This window comes from Zootermopsis nevadensis, unplaced genomic scaffold (assembly GCF_977971745.1).
Source record: "Zootermopsis nevadensis isolate Lab colony 2312 unplaced genomic scaffold, Znev_1.0 Znev_ptg000032l, whole genome shotgun sequence".
Classification (NCBI taxonomy): Eukaryota; Metazoa; Arthropoda; class Insecta; order Blattodea; family Termopsidae; genus Zootermopsis; species Zootermopsis nevadensis.
In genome coordinates this window covers 3459518-3482099 of record NW_028259164.1, presented here as the reverse complement: position 1 = coordinate 3482099, position 22582 = coordinate 3459518, and the positions used below count along the sequence as shown (strand labels likewise).

Genomic DNA, 22582 nt, shown 5'->3' with positions numbered 1-22582 from the left:
AATTACTCACTTGTTTGATTTAAAATTATGTTATTTTTATTGCATTATAATTTCCGGACTTGTTCGTCTCATGTTGTATTTTTATACGTCTAAAAGTGACCGTGGATATGATTTTGATTTTGTGGTACGGAGCTGTGCCAACTCTTTCTAAATCAAGTGAAACTTGGTTTTAAACCGAAGCTAAGTTATCTGCCTCTTTCGCAGAGACCGAGAGATGTTTATGATGATGCTTTGAAACTGTTTTTTTATTGAATTCAATTAATGTGTTTGTTAAACAGGCAGATAACATAGACATACAGGGTATTCGATTTCTGGCACTTTTTGTCTCTTGTTGTGAGCACAGTGAAGCTTGTTCCACAGCTGAGTTTTGTTTTAACAAAATCGTCCTGGAATTCGATAAAGCTTGAATGACTAGGCCGGCAGTGAGTGGGTTAAGAATTCCGCTCGTATCGGTGAACTGGATTCCCGTCGCCACTTTCCGAAGAGCTGCATAGCGCACGGAATTGCTCATCTCGCCTCTTCAATGTCGGGCAGTTTCTGTCTGTCGCACGTGTCTGCAGGAGTTCCGGGTACCCTGTCCGGAGTGAGGGCGGTGATGTGCCCTGGGGCAGAGTGGCGCCTGGGCACGACGGGAAGCAAGTGAAGAGGGTGACGCGCGTTTGGGGGATGTTCAGTTACCACTATCTGGGGGACGGCGTGAGCTGACCCCCAGCCGTTCGTCAGTCGCGCCGCGTTCTTGTAGCAGATGTAGCGGGGGGCAAACACCTTGTCTCGCTGGCGAGGGGCAAGGACCACCTGGGGAATGCGAGTAGGCACGGGACGTGATTCTTGCTGACGATTTACTTGGCGATAATAGTACAGTTCCACTGACCTCGGCCCCCAGACACAGGGCCCGCTGAAGACGGCAGCTGCAACAGGACACAACGCGGTCCTGAGTTCAGAAGTAAATGTGGCCAAGTCGATTTCCTCTCGAAGACGCCTCACGTGCTGGCAAGTTAAGAGGCAGAATTCTCTCTCCCCTGCCAGTCACATGGGTCGGTTAGCACTTAAGAAGACTGAAGCCAGTAGTGCATTTCGTGCTTATCTTAAGTCAGATCATTGAAGAACGTGATGGTACTTATTCTTGCCCACCAACTTAAATTTCATCTAAGAATTACTTGATGTTAGTAAGTCACACAATTGTTAAGAATCACAATTAAGTAACATGAAGCTCTCACGGCTATTCTGACTGATGTTTTGTGCTTTTCCTCAGTCTCTCCAGGCAGATGATATGATAGTGCTTGTTGTTATTTTATGAATGGAATAAGTTTTCAAAATCAGAATCAGGGCGAGTGAAAATATATGATCGTAGTTTTATAATCATGACATTATAAAGGCTTTAATAATGAAACAGTTTCTAATAAATTGGTGTAGAAAAATTATGACTCGGGTAGTTTATAACTCTGGCGTAAAACATTTCCGGCATTTTCTATTTCACGGCGGTCGTGTGTGTTTTGTTTTATTCCATTTGTGTACAAGGGCGTAACTAACCGGTAGCTACAGAGATTAGATTTTGAGCTAGTTCCTTTAGGAAATGCCTCTGAGTCTCAGTCAGACAACTCACGCAGCTGTTTGTACTTGGTCTCCATCGTCTGAGGTATGAGATCCTTGCAGCCCTCGGCCACGGTTAGCTCCAGTTTGGAGAATTCTCGGTGAAGAGGCACTGAACCGACGATGAGTGGCATCCGGAGCTCCAGAGGGCTGCTTTCTCCGGCAATGTCCACGTCGAACTGGGGATGCAAATGTAAACTTTGTTACCTTCCTGCGTTAGGTCAGCCTTATTTGTATTGCACAGTAAGTTGCGGGCGGCGGAGGATGATTGGACTGAGGAGGCTATGGATCTCGTCCAACTGCAGACTTTGGTGTCATTAAAGTTTTTTTGTTCTAAGCCGCGGATTGGATTGTAATGTTAAGAAATTAATGCCGGAGGATGCGAGAGGGTGAGGACTGGACACACCCCCCACCCCCCACCCCGAGGGGGGGGGCAGAGACATCGTAATGAAGCTTTGAGTTCTGTAAAACGCGTGTAATTTCTTCACTAGCTGAGCATTCCTTGGCTCCTTTTCTGTGTTTTGAGAAATTGTAATGTGAAATTTGCCTGTTGTTACAAATGCAGAAAAACTGTGCGTGGCAGTGAATGTTTTGTGTATATATTACAAGTGAATTATCTAGAAAATGTTGGATTTAAATCGATTAAGAACATGAAAATTATTTTACACATTCTTTTTGTGTGATAACATTGTAGGTATAAAATTATGTTACAGAACTGAAAACATTTTTACGGATTGTCATGTGACGCCGTGAAGGTTGGTGGTCGTGGTCTGAAAGGAAAACTTGTGAGACGGGCGAGAAAGAATGAGAGACGATGTCACAGGACGGACTGATCCCAGGTCTCTGCCGACTCAGGAATACTCACATCAAGCCGATATTCTATGTCCATCAACTTGCAGAAGTTCTCGAGCCTCGATGTTGGTGGCAGCGGAGGAACGTTGATCGGAACTGCGTCCCACGTGTCCGACTCACCGCAGGACACTCGCCCTCGGTACACTTGGCTGATCACCACTTCGTCCACGTGACTCTGGAAGCCCTTGTTAGAGAAGTACGTTGCTACCTGAAATGGCGTGTCACGAAGCAAATGCACGGGCGAATTCTGCGCATTTTGCCTTCCGCGACTCAGATAAACTTCCCCTGAGACACGTGGGCAGAGTTTTAGATCTTCCAGCCTGTTGTTACGTATAATACTGAAAAGTTACCATTCGCTAATGACAGATAAATCCAAAGTAATAGACGCATTATCCCATAAAGCCCAAAACTCCCATAACGTCAAATGAGCTTTTAGTATCCATGGCCACTCTTGGTTTTTAAATCGTGTTTCTACAGAAAGGCCCTCAAAGTGTAGACAGTGTTAATTTGTTTTCTTTAATTTGGAAATTAAGTAATTATTATCACATTAAAACTGCGACGCTTGTGGGTTACATGTCCAGGCCCATTTCAAGTAATTATTAGATTTTGTAATTTGTTTCTCTATTGATATTTAGGGCTCTGTGTCACCAGGTGGTTAATGACATTTAAAACTGCTTACGTCAGCAAAGTAATCGATAATCGAAATTTCTATGGTTTTATTTAACTGTAATTTCCGAACACTGTCCATGCTAGTGTCTTGTTCAGAGCATGTCCATTTAAGAGGAAGTATCTTCCTGCTGCAGTTAAAAGAATATTTACTTGAATGAGCTTAACGCAACTCCTGTATATTGGCGTGTTGCTCATGTTGAGGACGTCTGCAAAAACGTGTATGTCCTCTCCAGGTGCGTAAGCCCTCCTCTTGAGACTCGCAGAAACTATGATGGTGCCCTTCGGACAGCAGAAGAGACAGGAATTGGTACTCCGCTGTTCGTTGACGCAACACTGCAGGGAAGATTTACACACAAATATCGAAATGTTACTTACACACCAAAACGACTGGAAATTCATTCATGAGATGGGTGTCAGGTTACGTCACCTACGAGATTTGAGATTCTCGTAAAATCAAAATGTCAGTGTTGGTCTTCTGGGTCGCAGTGTTCTGCAAACTTGAACTTATGTGCCACTGATTTGGAGGATCATACTGTCTCCATCTTCAGAGCTGATGTGTGATACTTTATTTAGGGTGAGGAAAAAGACTACGCTAGGGAGGAATTGGCCAGCCCTAGCCAAGGTACTGACTGCAAGACCAAATGGTGTTACAACCCGACTAACGTCATAAAATTATACTTTCGATTTTTAATTTTTAGTAATATACAGGAAGACCTAAAGGACGTGTTAATGCACTGGTTCTGATAGAATTTAAAATGATCAAAAATATATTAATGCTGATGAAGAGAACCTCTAGAGAGCTCTCTAAAACTTTGGAGGATCCACTTTCAATAACCATGTCGTGATATTCCAAACTCTCTAAAGTGTGCTTACTCTCATCCGCATTCAAAATTTTCACTAGGGTTAAAATGACAGCCTCTGACGGCATTGTGCACGTTCAAAATTTCGTGAGGAACATCCGGTTGATGTCTGTATTATTCAATCTGACAGAACAGAGCGTAACGTCTCAAAGTTTCTTGCTTCGAAACCTTAAACGTCAGTCTGTCGTCAGCGACAATGCGCTGAATATTACTCAAATGCAATGAACTTACATCTGCTTTTGGATCCGTGTTAACATCAGCGATGTTGCTAACACTGAACATTGTTCGTGACTGAATATTCGGCATTGCGCTGCGTTCAAGCGTTGCCTCGCAGAAGTAGCGTATGTATCCGAGGCGGCCATGAAATGAGGATGGAAGCTTGTTTGGAAGAGTGTAGTGGAACGGAAACCTGTGTTCCCCTGTCCACAGCCGCTCGCGTTTGCCTGCAGAGCCAAAGGTGAGACTCATCAAAATTGACGACAAACAGTAAAGAAGACAGAGCAGGGAGGGGCATCCTCCGTGGACCTATCATCAGGTGGTCAAATTTGTGCCAAAAGAAATGGCTCACTTCTGTATACTTTCGGAACATTACGACCAGAGACCATAGTCTGTATGTATGACCCCAGTGTGTATAAGGTTGTGGTATGATAAGGAGCATTCTGCAGATTACTTACTGCTGTATTTGTGACCAAAGACATACATCTTGTGCTCAAAATACTTCTCGTATGAGCGAAATGCCACGTCTTTGTTCTTATCTCTGCTCCTTGTCCGGTGCAATGGGCGCGCCTGTCTCTGAGGACGTTTCGTCCATCCGTCCTCACCAGGAGAATCCTGAGACCCAGCCTCCGTTCCGCAACACGATGATGCTGCCCCAGACAAATCCGGCATGGAAGGGCTTCTGCAGAAACAGACAGAGGGCGCCCACTTGTTATGAAACTCAAGATGCATCGTTGTTTCGACCTTACTGACTGGGCGTGAATTTGCCATAATTCTCCACGGTCTGTCACAGCGTACGCTCACTTGAAATACGTTTCAGTGGTTTTTTCCCGTAAACTCACATCTTGTTTTTATTGCAGAGGTTTCGTCGTATGCCTGAGATGTGTCGCACGTTCCAGGGCGAGGTCTCCTTCTGCTCTGGGACACTCGCGTACGCCTCGCCCACAAACCGCACGATTATACCTGTGGCAAAAGATTGTGCGTTCTTGATAGGATTTATCACTAAAATCTCTGACACTTCTGTCAACAGTGCGCTGACTACTTGATATTATCTTTACTAGAACTAAATTGTTCAAGTGTTCATGTCATGTTATTGACTGTATTAAAAACTGCAGGCAGTGAATATCAAAATGGTTTATGCAAATTTATGTCCAGCAACCGTGACATGTACAAGGAACGCCCGCGGTTAGTGCATCGTCATTAAATTGACGTGCTGTCTGTTACTGGGTTATGTTCTTTTTATCACAGACCTTGCACCGTGAGACATCCAGCCAAGTCAACCTTCACGTGTCCCCTGATCTCTTCGCCGCAGAAGTAAATATGATGGGGTTCCTCCAAGACCACGTCGAACTGGCGGATCTCCTCAGGCACCTGTCGGCTCCGGAAGAGCTGGAAAGCACAAACATCTCAGCTGCTGACACGGCCCAGCTAAAGACATCCGGCACCTCTCGCTACGAGACCGCCACGAACATCCAGACCAGTGGCCCACGGGGAAACATTTATCAAGTGTCGGTACGTATTGGTCCAAAGTGTACGACTCAATTGGATGTGTGTGTGTGTGTGTAAAGTTACAGACTTAACTGAAAAATTATGCAAAATTTTGGGAGGTGAAGCCCATGATTGGAAGAATACTTGAAAATTTGGGCGTAACGTGGTTTGTAATGGCGGCCTTACACAGTGGCTGATTGTGGTATATACAGCACGTCAGGAAGAGAAGACTTCACCCTGAAAATGGAAGCGATATTTTCTTCCGAAACGTTGGTAAACATAAACCAGGCGGCGTCATAACCCATTAGACCGCAATAGACACCATGGTTATTAAATGATTAACATACTTGTAAGGGCCCTTAATTAATGAGCAGTTCTAATTCATCTTGACAGGACATCCCGTAATTTTATAGGACCAGAAGGTTCATTGCCGTGTTCTCAACAGCCCACGACGTTACACCCTATTTTACATCCATTTTAATATTATCTTCCCATCGATTTTCAGGTCTTGCAGGTGGTCGTTTGCCTATGCGTGCTACGTGTCCAGCCCCTCTCATTCTTGATCTTATCACCCAATAATATTCGGCGAAGCTCCTCATGGCGCTGGGTTTTTTCCTACCCTCCTGCTACTCCCCCCCCCCCCCCCAATATTTTTCTTGGCCCTTTGGTCTCTAACACCCGGAAGTACCGCCCCTTCCGTCGAGAGCAAGCATTCCTCGAATTCAACCTCTTCGTAAACGTGATTTTCATTTGTCTCAGCTGTGTTATGGCACGCGACAGCGAGTCACGTGTTTTTTTAAGATGGAGACGGCGCTCGTGTGAGCACTGTGACGTAATTATAATTGACGACAGGAGAATGACCTCGCAGTGTTGCCCTGTGGCACTCTGAAATATTATTGATTGCATGTTACGACAGACTCTGTGATACGGAAACTAAACCATTTCTTCTTATTCACGACATCTCACCCTAGAACTCCATTCCGAGCCATGAATTCGTTTTCTCCAATGTTCGTTTTAATATTATCCTCCCGCGTACCGTTCCATTTCTTGCTATTCCATTCGTGCTACGTGTGCTGTCATGTCGGTCCCCTGACTAAATGAATTCCGGTAGCAAATTTTGTAGATTATATTTGTGTTAATTCGCGACAAACCAAAGTTTTAAACCCGTGTGGGCCGAATTAATATTATATGTCGAGTCCACATCCTTACGGCCAGTTTTTCATAATTTAATTTTGTTTCTACCCTCATCCGTGTCTCCTGGGGTTTGAAAGCTCAACTTTACGTATTTTTTTTTTTAATCTTGTTATGGAATAGAACACGCACCAGGTGACCTGCATTTCAAATTCGTGTCCAAGCCCCGATCTACGTTGCATGTCCGTGATGGATCTGTTTCCCGCGGCCACTCTTGTGTTACGACTGTCACAGACACTTTAATATGCAGCTTACGTCATGCGTCATAATAAGAGTTTATTAGTGTATTCGAGATATTTATAAATCGCTGGACACGAGTCTTCCGGCTAGGACAAAATTACAGAAAGCGGATGACAACACAACTCGTTCCCTTCACCCAGTGAACAGACAATATCGGCTGTGGGCAAGGAGCGTGTGTAACATGCACGAACAAACAAAAGCTCTTACTTTGTTACAATGAATGTAAGGTACCATTTCGGCAATTTCCTGGAGGGACTGAGAAAACCCACGGAAAGTCTCAGTGAAGATATCCGATCTCAGGACCGATATTTAAACCGAACACCGAGAAGGAGTACTAACCACGGCCGCCACATTCAGTAAAAAATTGCGGGACTATGCATTGAAACCATTTAGAAAATTTCCCACTCACACAACACTCCTCACTTCGGCCCTGATGATGGGGGCGGTATGTTCGTCAAACGTCGGAAGCACAGAACCCTTCCACATGGTACGAGCACCCGAAAGCAGGCTCAACGTCAACGTATAAGTAATTAGCGGATGTTGTAACGAATAGCACTGAGCTCGGCAACAAGTCGGTGTTGACAAGATTTAAGAAGCCGGTTCTTTGGAACAGTGCGTTGGTGTGTCTTTCTTTCGGGCAGTGCAGTAGCTGTCAGTAAGCGTGTTGCAAAAAACCGACTTCACTCACGTAATGCAGTGCTCGTTATCGGTAGAGCCTGGTATTGAGCGGTAACTGCAGATCGGCTTAGTTCGCGCACTAACAGTGACGTTGCAGTCTGTAATTAACTGCTTGAAGCCCGAAGCTCGTCTAAATAATATTTAAGAATCCAGTCCGTACCGCGAAGAAAACACCGCACTTCACCATTACAAAGATCATATGGTTAACGCTGTTTAAGAAATAATCGCTCGTTACAGTGAGAATCATAGTTCGTCTGATTAATATTTAAAAAAAACTGAGTCCGTACCGCGAAGAAAACACCGCACTTCACCATTACAAAGATCAACTGGTTAACGCTGTTTAAGAAATAATCGCTCGTTACAGTGAGAATCATAGTTCGTCTGATTAATATTTAAAAAAAACTGAGTCCGTACCGCGAAGAAAACACCGCACTTCACCATTACAAAGATCAACTGGTTAACGCTGTTCACTGCGAGAATCATACGAAACCCACATGTACAAAGCGCAAAATTACTCATTGTTAAAGCGGGTGGTACATATATTTACCACTGGGTTTAAGTGGTTGCTAAGGACTCTGTTCCATGGTGTTGGCTAGTTGGTGTGTTGGCAGTCACGAATAACCAAGCGACGCAAAACTAATTTGTTAATGGGATGAGTGTACAAAACGTGCGATGCTTTCAGCCACGTAAACAAGTTAAGGGCGAGGCAGTCCGCATTTTCTGGTTCCCACTTGGGCGTTGTCCGCGCTGTTTAAAATGCCCCCTTAATGCCCGCTTCATGCGTAACTACAGACGTCCGTTCTTATCATAATTTTCTGCCATCACGCTAACTCCACATTTTTCCAGCCCTTCGGTCTAAACTGTAGTAAGTAGCCCTTACTAATTATGCAGTGTAAATTTCTGAAATGGAAACACTGAAATATAAAAAATTCCATGAGATGATAAACAAATAAAAAATTCCAGTTTGTGTCGCTGGAATTGAAGTGGACAAACGTAAAGTTATCGTGTTTCGTAGTCTCCACGGCAACGCCTGGAAAACACGTGTCGGTGCCTGAAACATGGCGTTGCTATGGAGAAAGTAAGATTATATATATATATATATATATATATATATATATATATATATATATATATGCCTGCGGTGAGGATCTGGAAGTAAGCGGCCACAGCTTATTTTGTAGGTGTCTTAAATCCCAACAGAGGGGCGACGTTTACTACAAGAAACTCAAATTCAAACCCCGCCTTCACGTCACCGTCCCCGTAGTCATTTAGGCATTTAGTCTTAACTATTCGATTGGATTAAATGGCATTACCGAATTCAAGCTAACCGTTCCGTCAGATGGCCGCTACCCGCTTTGGTCACAGCATTTAAACGCAGTGGTAACTATATGTACCACCTATTTTAACGATGGATAATTCAGATCTTTGTACGTGTGATGGGTTTCGAATGATTATCACAATAAACAGCGATTATTTTCTTAAACAGCGTTAACTAGTTTATCTTTGAAATGGTGAAGAGTTGTGTTTTCTTCGCGGTGCGGACTGAGTTCTTACGTAATATTTAGACGAACTATGATTCCCACTGTAAACAGCGATTATTTCCTTAAACAGCGTTAACCAGTTGATATTTGTAATGGTGAAGTGTTGTGTTTTCTTCGCGGTACGGACCGAATTTTTAAATGTTATTTAAACGAGCCTCGGCTTCAGAGTGTTAAAGTGCGTCGGGACATTCCTGGTTTCGTAAATGTGTGACTGTTTCACGAGCCACAGCAGAACAATGAACCTGGACCATGGACTTGAGGCGTCCCCCACGGGTGTTCCTGGTATGAAAACAATTCCATTTCCCTACCGACAGAAATCCGCGGACAGTGGGCCTACATCTTGTGTTGACGACTAAATTTGTGCTCTGATTGATCGCTGTTCTGCGTGGTAGTCGCTAGTAAGGAGCAACGGTGTATTTAATATGCTCGACGTTTCGAGAGTTGGATTACTACCGTCTTCAGGTGATTCGCTTTCGTTATATGTCTACTGTCAGATTTGTCACTCTTTTATTTCGATGCTGGTGGCATGGGGTGGGAATAAACCCGGGTCCGTTGGAGTACCAGGCTTTTTACGTTAACAAATCTGTTATCTCGTTTGTTGAACACACATACACATTTGAGATGGCTGTCTTCTGGGATGTCGCGCCGTGTACTATGGTAGAAATTGACCAAGGTTTCGGTCCCGCTTACTGTCTCCATCATCAGGGAGGAACTCTGCCGTCATAATATCGCACGGCGCACCCGCTTTCCAAGAATGCTTTGACGACCGATCCATGGCTACCCATTGCATCCGATGTATTGTGCTCAGGTTAATTTATTTATTAATAAATTTGGCTCCTCTGCGTTTGGACGTGCCAGCTGGCGCATTAATGTTACTTACCTTACGAATTGTGGTGTTGAGTAGGCCACGACGCCTTGTAGACAGGTCATTCACTTACCAGAGTTCCGGCAAGGCACCCAGAAGGTGAAGGCGACGTGTTCCACAGTCTTACCTTGACCCGGTTTTCCGATGCCTCGTGAATCACCCCCGTGGAGAAGTAGTGACTTGCCCCTTGGCTCTTCATAGTTCCTCGTCACCTGCAGTCACTGCTCCGAGTTGCTGGCAATGAGGACTTCTGGGGGCGTGGTCACGCACTTAAAACACGGCCAATCAGCATCTGCGAACGTCGTCGTGTCTTCAGCGGAAATTAGGTGTGGTCACTGTGTAAACAAACGCGTGTTATATCACGAGTTGTCCGTCCACCCTTCCACGGTAATTCATTTTCGTAATTAGCAAGGTGCCGACGTGGCGGGGGCCGTGTTTATTCAGAAGGGCAGACGGACGTCATCAGGCTGTCAACAAAAGATGCACGGAACGTCCTCGCAACCCAACAGGTCGGGAGTTCAGTTGGTTATGTTCATCACCCGAACGTCGCGGTCGAGTGGTTGCCACTCCTGACTGAGGTTTCGTGGTTTTCCTCAGCCACTCCAAGAAAATGCCGGGGTAGTGCCACCATAAGAGGCTATGACCGCATCCTTCCCAATTCATTATTAAACCTATCATTGACGCTAAATAGACCATAAAATACGAACGTCATGATGATGATGATGTAAGGAACTTAAGTGGAAGATTTCTGTCTTCTGGGTTGTTGCGCTGTGTAGTCTGGTCGATGTTAACCAACGTTTCGGAGGTCATACTGCCTCCGTCATCAGGGCGATGACAAGCCAGAAGACAGAAATCTTCATACTCGCCGCTGTGGAAACCTCAAACCTTACATAACTTAAAGTGCATTAAGCTGTTAAACCAATGCGCCTGTGTTAAATAAGAACTCTTACAAAGTTACCAAGGCCGAATTTTTTCTCGTGGCCTCGTTCTGATTGGTTCTTTTGCCTCTGATTATTTGAAGAGAAATGCATTTTACATTGCTACAGTGAAATTGTCTATTTATCTGCCAATACACGGCGTCGTGTCAGGGGAAGAATTGATACTGCTAATCGTAAATCCATAGATTTGCGATGTAAGGTCCTGTCCCGGAATTTACTGGAGAGGCTGAGGAAAACTAGGAAGTCATGACGGCCGGTCTTCTAGCCGAGGGTGGACCTCCCGAATAAGAAACAGGAGTGCCAACCATTCGGCTGCTAAGTTCGGTCCGCTGATTAGAATTTTGATTTGTCGTAAAACTGATTTACAGATGCGAACTGACTTACATCTGTCCACGAACGAAGTCGTCATTATAACTTCTTATAAATGTATACTTCTGTGACGCACTGCACGAAAAATTTCACCTATGAACACAGAGTCAGATTATTTCATAACCCTCCGAGGCACGAAGGTCATCTGGAGACGATTCACTTCCTGCCTCTGAAAAACGAAACGCTTAAAGAGATCGATTTGTTAATTCCCTTTAGGGAATTAATCGCTGTTCACTCTGATAACCTTACGTAACCCGTAAATGCGCCCTGCGGCCATCACGCGTAATTACTGAATCTCAAAGTACCAGTTCTTAATGCCAATTAAGAGCGGCATAGCTTTCGAGTACTCACGTGCTTGACAATTCACTCCCGTGGCTCGTCGATCGATGCCAGCGTTTCGGAAAAACATACTTTCTCCATTTTCAGGGTTGAAGAATCTTATCATCATCTTCTTCTTCATCTTCCCGCCCCCCCGTGAAAACCTCAAATACCACACACGTTACTTCTGTGTGAACGTGGAGGTCGGCCTACATTTAACTTAAAAGAGAAAAGTTGTGTGTCGTAAGAATATTTGGATACCTCATTAAGGAATTGCACTCCACATGTCCTACCTAAAATGTTGTAACACAATCATCGTGGACTGAAATTAAAAGCCACCGCGCTGCCAGAGAATCAGTTAACGAACCAGGGATTTCGAAGTTCCGAAACGTTATAAAATGTTATTCCACGTCTGTCATAATTCTTCTGGATAAACACACACACACACACAAAATAACTTAATTAGTTCTGATCACAAACGATGGTCAGCGGCCATCCTCAGCCTTTCTGCTGTTCTGGCCACTTGGTGGGTCTGTCTAGGGCTGCAGTATTTCGCCACGTCATACTGACGTAATAACAGTGACGCGTGCAACACGTGAACTTAATAGTTACACGTCCATTTATCACGCACTGAGGTTGACAGATTGTACCCAAGCAATGCCAATGTTTCGTAGAAAATAACTGGTTTAAACTCGTATTTTCACCGGTTTGCGGGTGGTTTTTTATTGGTTTAAAGGTCATTTTTCTCTGTTTTTTAAGTTCACACTCGAAGGCAGTATCTTAAATATAATTCAGAATTAAAATCGCCAAGTCCCGGTCGATATGAAGCCCCTAACTCAGGACGGAGGGTATGGTAATGTGCTGCTCGGTCAGGGCTATCGCACACTGCGTGGGGCAGTGATGGATAACGTATGGAGCGATGGTGGGATGACGATTAGAAGCAGAAAACAGAACGACTAATAGATAAACCTACTTCTCGTTTACAAATGAAATGTAATTTAAGTAATCTGGGACTGAACGAGGATTTTCGCGATGAGAATCCTCTCGTCTAACCGCCTGAGCTATTGCACAGGTCCCTTTTCTCGGTCTTCTCCTTTCCTTTACTTTTCGGATCACCAATCACACATCCATTACCTTCCTGTATACCAAATTGCTGTCTATTTCATTGTCACTACAAGCAGCGCCAAAGGCCTCTTCATGTTGGTCCTGACTCTTTCGGGCACGGGCCATCTCTCAAATGTTATCGTAATTAAGTCATGCAATAATCTACTTATTTATCCTAGGAGACATTTATACTCGTCGCCGTGAGAACCTGAAATCTTGCCTTCTTACTGTGTGCTTTAGCGATACTTAAATAAATTGTCCAACTTGTATATTTTATCAGATCATCTTCGTAACACGAAAACACCCCTTGAAAATATGCAGCCTGAAACGCAGCCGACAACTTACACCAACTTATAGAAGCCTCCGCAAGGTTGCAGTGCGAGTGCGACCAATTTCCGACTTCATGGGCTTTGAAATTGGTACGTGTGCCGTAACCCTTACCCTAAAAAAAATACCTTCGTATTCAGTTCCCTGTCGTCTAAAAGTCATCGGCTGATGTAACCCGTCTCTCAAATGTTGAACATATGATAGTTCTTTGAAATAAGTCATGACCACGTCCCTCCAACGTATTTGTAGCCGAAATTCCACTGGCTGTTCATATATTGATGTTAAAACTTGCTTGTAATATGCATAGAAAATATTTGTATGTGAAAGTAGGGAAATGTTTCCCCATGCTGTTGTGTCTACTTTGAATGCACGGTTCTGCCATCTGTTACCAATATGTTGTAACTATAACTCAGTGCCGAATAAGCACAGAGAGGGCTATCCGTGGCTCTTAGCACGTATGACGTTTTGTTCTTTTATTGTCCCGGAGTTAGACATTTTCATCATGTGGAATTATAGGTCATCTGTGCTAGAATTACATAGATAGAAATGGCAGGAATGGAAAGGTATGCCATATATTCAGATAACTGTCAGGGTCGTTTGAACCGTCGTATTCAAAGTGATTTTAAAGGTGGTGAAATCTTGCCTTCTTCGGAAGGTGGACGGTTACCGCCTAAAGCGTTTGAAGATGATGGTGAGTTCAGTTCTGGAGAACGTTGTACATACATGTTTATCAAATTTGCATGACTTATTTTTCTTTTACAATTTCAGCTCTTACTGGTATGTTGCTATTCGGGTTAGGAAATTCAGTGGAACCTTTTTGTGACTGTATATCATTATTAGTGGGCCCATTTGTTGAGAATAGGTGGCCACTAATAGGCTACAGCAAGAAATTCCTCTTTGCCAGTCTCTCTTCGCCTTATGGCCTCTAGTAGTATAATCTTTTAGGCCTTGAGGTTATGGCACACACACACTGACCCATAGAAGGATATGTGATAATGTTGTATATGATTCTATATCTGATGATACCCTCACAGGAGATGATGTGATAAAGGATTTATAAAGCAAGGAACTGTATTTGGATATTGGAATGAATATTGAATTAGATTCCATTGCTTGATGTTCAATTCTTGCCATCTACTTGGAAGATGGAGTTCAGGGTCCTTGCATAATCACAGCAAGAAATGCTTGTTTAAATTTGTTTCCTTGCATATTTTATCTTCTTATCCTTTCTTATAGATGGAGGAAGCGCATTATGAAATGTTTACCTTGCCACATGTTACCTGTAGGTGAACCGTGCAACTTCTTAGATGTCAACACTTCACTAAATTGCATGGGATTCTTTAGATGGTAACCATTGACTGTCGTTCAGCTCATGTTAGTCCTTGTAACCTGTTTCTCTAATATACATTTTAATAGTTCCTGTTTTATTAATGTTTGTACATCTTGTGTTTTTTTAAGAGGTTTCTGCATTAAATGTTTATGTTTTGTTCGTCCAACCAGAACTACGTGCTTAATGCATCTTAACATTTTGCTAGAAGAATTGTGAAACTCATTGCTCCTTGGTACTTTATTTTCCTCTTTCACTGCTTGTTTTTTGGTAAACAAGTAGAACATGCAGAAGAAACTATTTTTTTCTTCTCCTGTTTAATGGGAGCTGTGCCCTTTTCTGTCTCAGTTTTGGAATCACCCAACCTACTTTGGTAATTTCCTAAACAGAATTAAAGGATGCAGAATGTTCATGACTTTAATTCTTGGTAATTGTTCGTGTCACAGTTAGTTTTAGGTCTTGAAAATTCTGATGTTTCATTTGAGCATTAGGCATGTGTCTAGGATTCCAGATATCTGCTGATATATTAGTTTCAGTAGTGAGTATAAATGTATTTGTGTGAAGCAAGCTACGAGACTGCGTGCAAGTTTATCAGTCGAGTAGAAATCGTGGTTCCTCGAAAATCTCAATTTTTCTCTGTTCACAGATGGTAACATCACAAGGTATATTGGTGTTGGAGTTGGGTTGGCTAGCCTGATCACAGAGAACCTTTTGAGTCATCCGTTTGTTGTTCTGAGGCGTCAGTGTCAGGTAGGCTGTGTGTTAATGAATGTAAGTCAGTCAGTAATTACTTGATTCTTGGTGGTTAGCATGTATGTGGTTCATAGGTCTAGGATTTACATTTTTCCATTAAGAAATTGGTGCTGATTGTCGAAATGGCAGACGAGATGGGCGTATTTTGTGTCTGGCCTCACATTTCATTTGTAACACGTGTGTACAGCTGTGAAAGAGAGGCGGTGAAATAGGAGGGGATAAACACACCATGACAGGATGTTGGACTAAGTAGGTTTGTGTAGTGACAACTTGTGTAACTTTATTTAGGAAGTACTTCCGTTTCATCTTAAGCGTGGCAGTAGCTGTTTTGCCTGAGGGTTTTTGTACTTTCACTAAGTTGTTGCAAATGAATGCTAGCTTACTGCCTCAAAGTAGGTGACAACCAGTTTTTTCTTAAAATTTACTATTGATAGTAAACCTGTCACCTCATACGAGCTTGAATTTGTTAAAGAGCTAATGAATGAATAAGTAAATAATTAGACAATAACTATATGAGAATTGACGTTATCATCGTGTTGAAGTTGACGGTTTGGGTTGTGACAGCTTGTCAACTAGGTGGTTACCAATTTAACAAGTCCACATGGTGTTGCGACCCAGAATACAACCTTCAAGATAGAATAATTTGCAAAACCACTGCCTTAAAATTAGTAGAGGAGATGTCGGTATGAGACGGTGCGTGACTGCGTTTTACTCGCTAATCTCCCACCAGTTGTGCTCCAGGTACACAACAACTCATCTCGCTACCATCTGGTGCCTATCACTTTGCTGCCTGTTATTGCCCATCTACACGGACGTCAAGGTATTACCACGCTATGGAAGGGGCTTGGCAGCATACTCATGATCCGAGGCATGACCCTTGCGATTGAAGACCTCATCAGCAAACTCACCCCCTGGCCCAAGTATGTGAAGATGTTAGGCTAGGTTGTCATCGGGCAGGTTGTTTGTTCATTAGTCGTACTTTGTTGCTGAAATGTTGACATTCAGCCCAAACAGTAATGCACTCTGCATGATACAGCGTGTTAAACAGCCTCAGCAGTTGAAACAGCACCTTGATCTGAGATGATAAAGGTGTAATCCATTCCAAAATACACATGTGTTCTCTGAAAGTTCTGAATTTGCAAATTACTGAATCAGATGTGGAAGATATGACTCACACTGTGAGAAATGACCAGTAATTGATCGTATCAAAACTAGCGGATGAACCGAGCATAAGTAGAGGAACTCTTGCATTTATTTAGAATGAAAAATATTTGTGTAAAGACGGTAAAGAAATCTTATTGATAAGGAAAAACTTTGAAGCAGAGAATTTTAGAAAGGACTGTGGAAGGAGCTGGGCTTTTTAGAGATGCTGTAATCCATCACAAGATTGCTTCTTCTGTCTGGCCGGAAGCCTCACCATCGAGTCCTCTCATAGCTACTCCATTTCACATCCTATGAACTTATGTCTGGAAGACATTATGCAGTCTCCTTTACATTTCTTGCTTTTGAAAACGTTTCCCACTAAAATATTGATGACATTTGATTCCTCTCCTGTCTGATGCCCTTGTCCAATTTATGGCAACCTCAGTTTGACAGCCCATAACAATTTGAGGTGAGATGCTTTAACATTTTAGAGTTCTTGTCTGTGTAACACCCTGCATTCTGCAGCAACTTCATATTTTTTAATCAGATGTTATTCTTACTCTGCAAACATTTTTGTTCCTGTTTCTTTTCAGGGAAATTACGTGGCACAGTTCACTGAAGTCATTTGGCAAACATATACTACTCAAGTGGTACGTGAGTATGTTACACGACATTTGGTTTGCACGTTTAAAAGAAATTGATGTTTGTGAAAGATGGTCTCTGACGTTAAGAGAAGAATACATACTGAGGGTGTTTGAGAAAAGGGTACCAAAGAAAATATTTGCACCTATCTTCTTAAGAAGGACTTTGTTCCATGAGCTTTGTTAGTTATCTACTTTGATATAAAATCCAGTGACAGTTGCATGGTCTGTAGCACTGGCCGGTCAGTAAGAAGTTTAAACGTGTGTTAAAGGACGGTTTTATATATGAATGTACATGGTGCCTTGCTTTCAAGGAGTGCTTCCTTATGTTGCAGTGCCACTTTGGCCATAATAACGCCGTTCTACTCGGCCAGTCTTGTGGAAACAGTTCAGAGTGATATCGCAAGTGAGAAACCAGGTTTCTTTGATGTCTTCAGGGAAGGCATATGCCGTCTTGTTAGCTGGAGTTCTCCGCAGAAGGGTACGCCAGAATTCTTGTAGAGCTGTAATACGTTTAATGATTTGAATGACAAGGAGTTTTGACAGCAGCAGTTTCCATTTCCCTGATTTCCTGGGAATAATGTAATATATGATTTCCCACTTACCTCTGATTAAAAATGGCTGTCAGAAAAGTCCACCAGAAAGGCCAAGGCCCAGGGCGGGCAGTAGTAATAAATTTGTGTAATTATTAATTTCAAATTTAGTGTTGCTGTTTGTTTGTTGCTTGCAAAATGGAAACCACGCTCAGAGGTCCTCATTACTCACGTTGAACACTGATATCTTAGGCCGCATGCTTCCTGTACTGGTGCTGGTGGTGCCCACTGTGATGTATGGGCTGCTTAGGTACGTCTTGACCGTTTTGGTTCGAGGTGCGGCGAGTCGGATCATGCGCTTTAGCTACAGGCGTGGGCAGGAGGTGCAGGTGAGGTCTTGTCACATCATATTCTCTGTGCGCAAAGATTCCTTTGACCGTCACCTCTCGTTTGATTGAGAGGTGTTTATTATGTTGCTGTTGATTTATTAAATTTGTGGAATGTCCTTTGGCACAGCTTCAGCCATTTACCAAAAATCGAGGTAATGTTAGCATGTAGTGACTTCCTTTTAGATTTGATGCGTACGCTGTTGTGATTGAGTGTGATACATTACGGGAATTCATCCTCTTATGTTATATGTCTGAGTTTTGAACATGTTTAAACTGAAGCTTTTGCGGCGACTGAACTTTATTATCATCGTTGGGAATTAATATTATAAAGTACTTGTATTTTTGTAGTGAAATTAATTTTGCGGTAGGAGACCACCATCCTTCTCGATTCTATAATTTGTGCTACTAATTATTCTTGTTTTGCTAAATAAATGGTTGGTGCCTTACTTTTTATTTAAATTTAAACAGTCATTTTAATCTTTCCCCTATTCAAGGTGCAAGAAACTTGTCTCCCAAACAAATGCCATATAAAAAAGTAGCCTTTTTCTCATGGATATTCAGAGTGTAATATGTGTTTATTGTCACTGTGTCTGTGTGTCCTTTCATGCCTGAATATTAAGTTTTCAAATTTTCACAGGGTGCATTGTCTCGTGATGAGCCAAGTCATGCCGTGTCTCAAGACATTGAGCTGACGTCGTCTCTCATTGGTCTCATTACTGCTGATGTGGTGTTATTTCCTATGGAAACTGTCTTGCACAGGTAAAAATATTTATCGCTCTGAAATGGAAGCATGTAAAGGTACTGCGTTAAAAGGTAAGTTTTCTTGGAATATTGTAACTGTTCCACGAGAACAAAATGTTCATTTGCTCCGCAGTTGCCATCGTTTAACTCCGAAATCCATGGTATTGTGGACAGTTCCTGAAACTTTTCTGCCCATTGAATTTAGTTTTTATAGGCCCCAGTTTTATTTTACAGATCATGGTATTGACAGAAGGTGTGGAATTTTGCCACATAATATGCAAACATTTTCCATTAAAACTTTAATTTTTTATGCACTTGAATGCATAGATATAAAATATTTGAGGTTTCTGTGGCAGTAAAAAGGTGGGTTTTAGTCTTGTAGATTATGAATGTGCTAGAGGAATATGTCACCTCTATCTTCAGGGTAGAATATGTATACCTAGAAGTAATTTCTTGGTGTACCTAGAATTTTTCTTTTAACACATCTAGGAAATAATAATAGGATTTTTTATTCATTTTGTGACTGTCGTGTAAAATGTCTGCATTATGTCTTTGTACAGAATACTATATTTTTCACATATTATGGCCATTCCTACAATTTAAACTGACACCTGTAAGTTGTAATAAAGATAGTAACAAATGAAGCAGTGAATATTCCACATTTATAAATATTGAACTTAAAACTGTGCTTTTTGTTACAGGCTTCACTTGCAAGGAACAAGAACCATAATTGATAACTTAGACTCTGGCTATGAAGTGATTCCAATTCTGACTAGCTACGAGGGCGCGAGGGATTGTTATGTGACGACATTACAGCAAGAAGGAGTCGCAGGCTTGTACAAGGGATTTGGAGCCCTGATCCTACAATTTGCAGCGCACGTTGCTGTCGTCAAACTAACGAAAATTGTTCTTACTGAGATCTCCAGTATGCTGCGTTCTGCACCCAGGCCTTCTCTTCCTCCATCTTCCTCTCATCCAAATCTCACCCATGTTCCTTCGTCACATCAGAGCTCTTCGAATCCTTCCCCTGGGTATGGTTATACACAGCAGATTTACCTGCCATATGAGTAACGTGTATGTTTGTTATACATTCGAAGGCAGAATGTTGTACAAATTTATCAGAATTACAAAAAATGAGGTTTGATGGGAATAACTACATTTTAATACAGCATGTTTATGTTATGCTGGTAGAATGGTAGGTAGTGCCTGAGTCAGATCATGAGTATGTTATGTTGTTATGATTTCAGTGATATTGGTCTCATTATTTACAGTATGTGAACCAGATGAATCACTGGCACAGCTTTCTCGCTTCATTGGCAGAGAACGGGTTAATAATAAAATCAACTGTTCCTTGGTTATGATTTCATTAATGTATTCACCCAAAAGAGGTAAACAATGTAAGTATATGTTTGAAGACACAAATTTGGTAATTATAAAAATGTTATGTCTCATTTTCCCCACAATTTCCTTGTGTTTTAAAAAATTGTTTATACCACATTCTGATTCCTCCTATGTACCACTGAAATTCATGTTTCCTGTCGGAGATTTCTGCTGCTGTCACTGTTATCGAGGATTCGGATGAAGTTTGGTTGGAAAGTGGAACAGGCACATGGCATTTGTGTGAATTAGAAAATTAATGTAACTTCTAATAGGTTTTGAATGAAATGATTTTGTTACAGTCTGGGCATTCTGTGGTGTTAAACTGACCCCCATGCAAAGCATATCCAGATTAATATGTGCGATAAAATTTCTCTGAAATGGACGTCACAAAGCGGTGTCAAACAAGAATTTATAAAATATATAGTATCTGATATCGTTTAGAGAGGTTGTTTGAATCCAAAATTTGTTAATGGAATTGAACAAATTGCTGCAGTGATTTGCATGTGTAAAGAGTGTGGATGAAACAAGAATACTAAGAAAGTCATTAGAATTAAAATGTAAAAGAAAGAGACCCATGGGGTGATACTGGAATGGTGGTTATGTTTTGAAAGTGATAACCTTTCATCCCTGTAAGTAGTGTGTCCTAGTTTTGACAGATTGAGTGTTCGTACATTTTCATCAGTGTTTGCAAATGTCCATCCAGCCACAGTACTCTGAATAAATTCTGCGCCATCCAGGCATTGGAGGTCATCGGAAAGAGGTAGCAGCCGGTAAGATTTTTGAAGGGAAACGGTGTGAAGAGGGAAGAGCTCGGAAACTTGTTCTGTCAGTCAGCGTAAGAAGCAAGCTGTCATTTGTGTAGTCGCACTTGTCATCTGTTTGGACATGAGAATACAGAACATGTCACGTGAACAACCTCTTACCATTGTATGTGACTATCACCAACAAGTTCTACCTTCTCAACAACTGATATGGTTCTCTGTGTTTGAAAACTTTGTTCATAACTGATGATTAATGTTTTGATGTGCGTAGAAAAATTTATATTCTTATTCCATCTGACCTGTACTCCCACTAAATCATATTTTTTATAATTGTGCTGTTTTCAGTGAATTTCCATGTTCTGAATCTGAAGTTCATTTTTTGTTGATTAGGTTGTTGCAAAGACTACTGTTAAGTTTGGGGGTCTGTTTATAAGTAACATTTACAGTGAACCACTTAGTTCCCTCAGACTTTAGGCTGTAAATCCTAATCAGGAACTTGAAATTGCGTATGTGATATTGCTGTAAACTGTTCTGATGACTTTGTGGTTTTGAATGTAATTTCTGAAACTTAGTAAAGTAATAATGGGTCATAATTCCTCCTCCCTTCCATTTGGGTAAATAATTATGACTAGTTTCACATGTTTTGTAGTTGCTACTTTTATGAGTCCCATGTTACCCATTTCTCATGTTTTTTATGATTCATATTATCGAATAATCTGGCGCTGGTGCCGTTCAGCCATTTGACCTTAGTTGTCTTTGACCTCGATTGTTCTATGTTTTAATCTGTGCTCATAACCTTAAAAAGCGAAATGGAAGGAAGCGGAAGTATTTATTGTATGTGTGCGCGCGCGTCCGTAGATACGTTTGAATTTTGTCGTGTAACATTGTACGTTTTTAAGTTTAGAAGTATGATGTCTAAATGAGCTCTTTTCATTGTAAACATAGTTAAAGTAGAATGTGTGACTTCTGTGAACACAGTGGATGTATTGTTATATTTTTGCGATGGGCTGAGACTGTCTCCCGGTGGATTGGGCCCTCCAACCAGTCCTTATGTGAGACGGAAATTTGATTTGCCTTCCAGAAAGGTAAGTGTATGTTTTTGTCAGTGTTAACATCATGAATTGATAATTGCTACTAACGATTCAAAGGTTGTGAGTACACGTTTATGAATTACGAAATTTTAACAACAGTTCGTCATTGCTGATATCTGAAGAGGATAAAATGTTGTTTTCCATTCTTCGAATTTCATCTGCCTTTTTGATTTTGTGAATAGCTGCCGAGATAAGTGGGTTACACACATTGAACATCTTTGACATGTCTCAGAATGGCCTAGTTATGAATATGGAGCCACATTTCTATGAATAGGTTTGTTATAAACACAAGCAGTAAAAAAGAAAACGTTATATTCTGTTTGTAGGGAATGGCTATGATTTAGTTCACATGTTTTTGTGTTGTCTTCATTGTCTGCCACTTCTTAGATTATTTGATGGTGTACAGTTACCAATATGAGGTGGTAGTTGAATTTTGCATGAGAGATTAAACTCTCCGCCAATGACTTACAAAAGCTCATCAGTAGTGTGGCAAGTTCTGGATTTTGTATGTAATAAGAGAACTCTAAAAAGCAAGTATCAAACTATGTCATGTTTGTATTTATTAACTCATATATGT

General features: G+C 41.8%; 3 protein-coding genes across 5 annotated transcripts in view; 2 read left to right on the top strand and 1 right to left on the bottom strand.

The window, feature by feature from the left end:
- Positions 1 to 227: 227 nt before the first annotated feature.
- Positions 228 to 12351, bottom strand: LOC147871999 (uncharacterized). Of its 2 annotated transcripts, none has more exons than XM_087359733.1 (10): positions 11849 to 12351; positions 10318 to 10525; positions 5438 to 5576; positions 5030 to 5150; positions 4646 to 4869; positions 4203 to 4414; positions 3262 to 3444; positions 2456 to 2650; positions 1604 to 1769; positions 228 to 908 (listed from the first exon to the last, which is right to left on the bottom strand). In XM_087359733.1, the coding sequence occupies exons 2-10, from the start codon at positions 10387 to 10389 to the stop codon at positions 508 to 510; spliced, it is 1713 nt and encodes a 570-aa protein (XP_087215859.1). In that variant the 5' UTR covers positions 10390 to 10525; positions 11849 to 12351; the 3' UTR covers positions 228 to 507. The 2 variants fall into 2 exon arrangements, with proteins under 2 accessions (XP_087215859.1, XP_087215860.1); XM_087359734.1 differs by having other exon boundaries at positions 12109 to 12351.
- Positions 12352 to 13676: 1325 nt separating this feature from the next.
- Positions 13677 to 20129, top strand: LOC110836530 (mitochondrial outer membrane protein SLC25A46). Its single transcript, XM_087359751.1, has 8 exons — positions 13677 to 13937; positions 15220 to 15323; positions 16068 to 16246; positions 17063 to 17119; positions 17446 to 17591; positions 17896 to 18032; positions 18670 to 18791; positions 19475 to 20129. Exons 1-8 carry the CDS (start codon positions 13793 to 13795, stop codon positions 19842 to 19844), a joined length of 1260 nt encoding a protein of 419 aa, XP_087215877.1. The 5' UTR covers positions 13677 to 13792; the 3' UTR covers positions 19845 to 20129.
- Positions 20130 to 20434: 305 nt separating this feature from the next.
- Positions 20435 to 22582, top strand: part of LOC110836719 (retinol dehydrogenase 12) — a 31111-nt gene continuing 28963 nt past the window's right edge. For both annotated transcript variants that reach the window (XM_022078219.2, XM_087359754.1), the window contains exon 1: positions 20435 to 21999. The gene's annotated coding sequence lies outside the window, so the exon portion shown is untranslated. The remainder of the gene's footprint in view (positions 22000 to 22582) is intronic.

Bases quoted from the DNA above. Each gene is read 5' to 3' on its own strand.
- LOC147871999 (XM_087359733.1), bottom strand. From the start codon at position 10,389: ATGAAGAGCCAAGGGGCAAGTCACTACTTCTCCACGGGGGTGATTCAC. The intron at 4,870-5,029 runs GTGAGTTTACGG...CTGTTTCTGCAG, and splicing joins CTCTGCAATAAAAACAAGAT to AAGCCCTTCCATGCCGGATT. The intron at 1,770-2,455 runs GTGAGTATTCCT...TTGCATCCCCAG, and splicing joins ACATAGAATATCGGCTTGAT to TTCGACGTGGACATTGCCGG.
- LOC110836530 (XM_087359751.1), top strand. From the start codon at position 13,793: ATGGCAGGAATGGAAAGGTATGCCATATATTCAGATAACTGTCAGGGT. The intron at 15,324-16,067 runs GTAGGCTGTGTG...GTTGTGCTCCAG, and splicing joins TTCTGAGGCGTCAGTGTCAG to GTACACAACAACTCATCTCG. The intron at 18,033-18,669 runs GTGAGGTCTTGT...AAATTTTCACAG, and splicing joins GGCGTGGGCAGGAGGTGCAG to GGTGCATTGTCTCGTGATGA.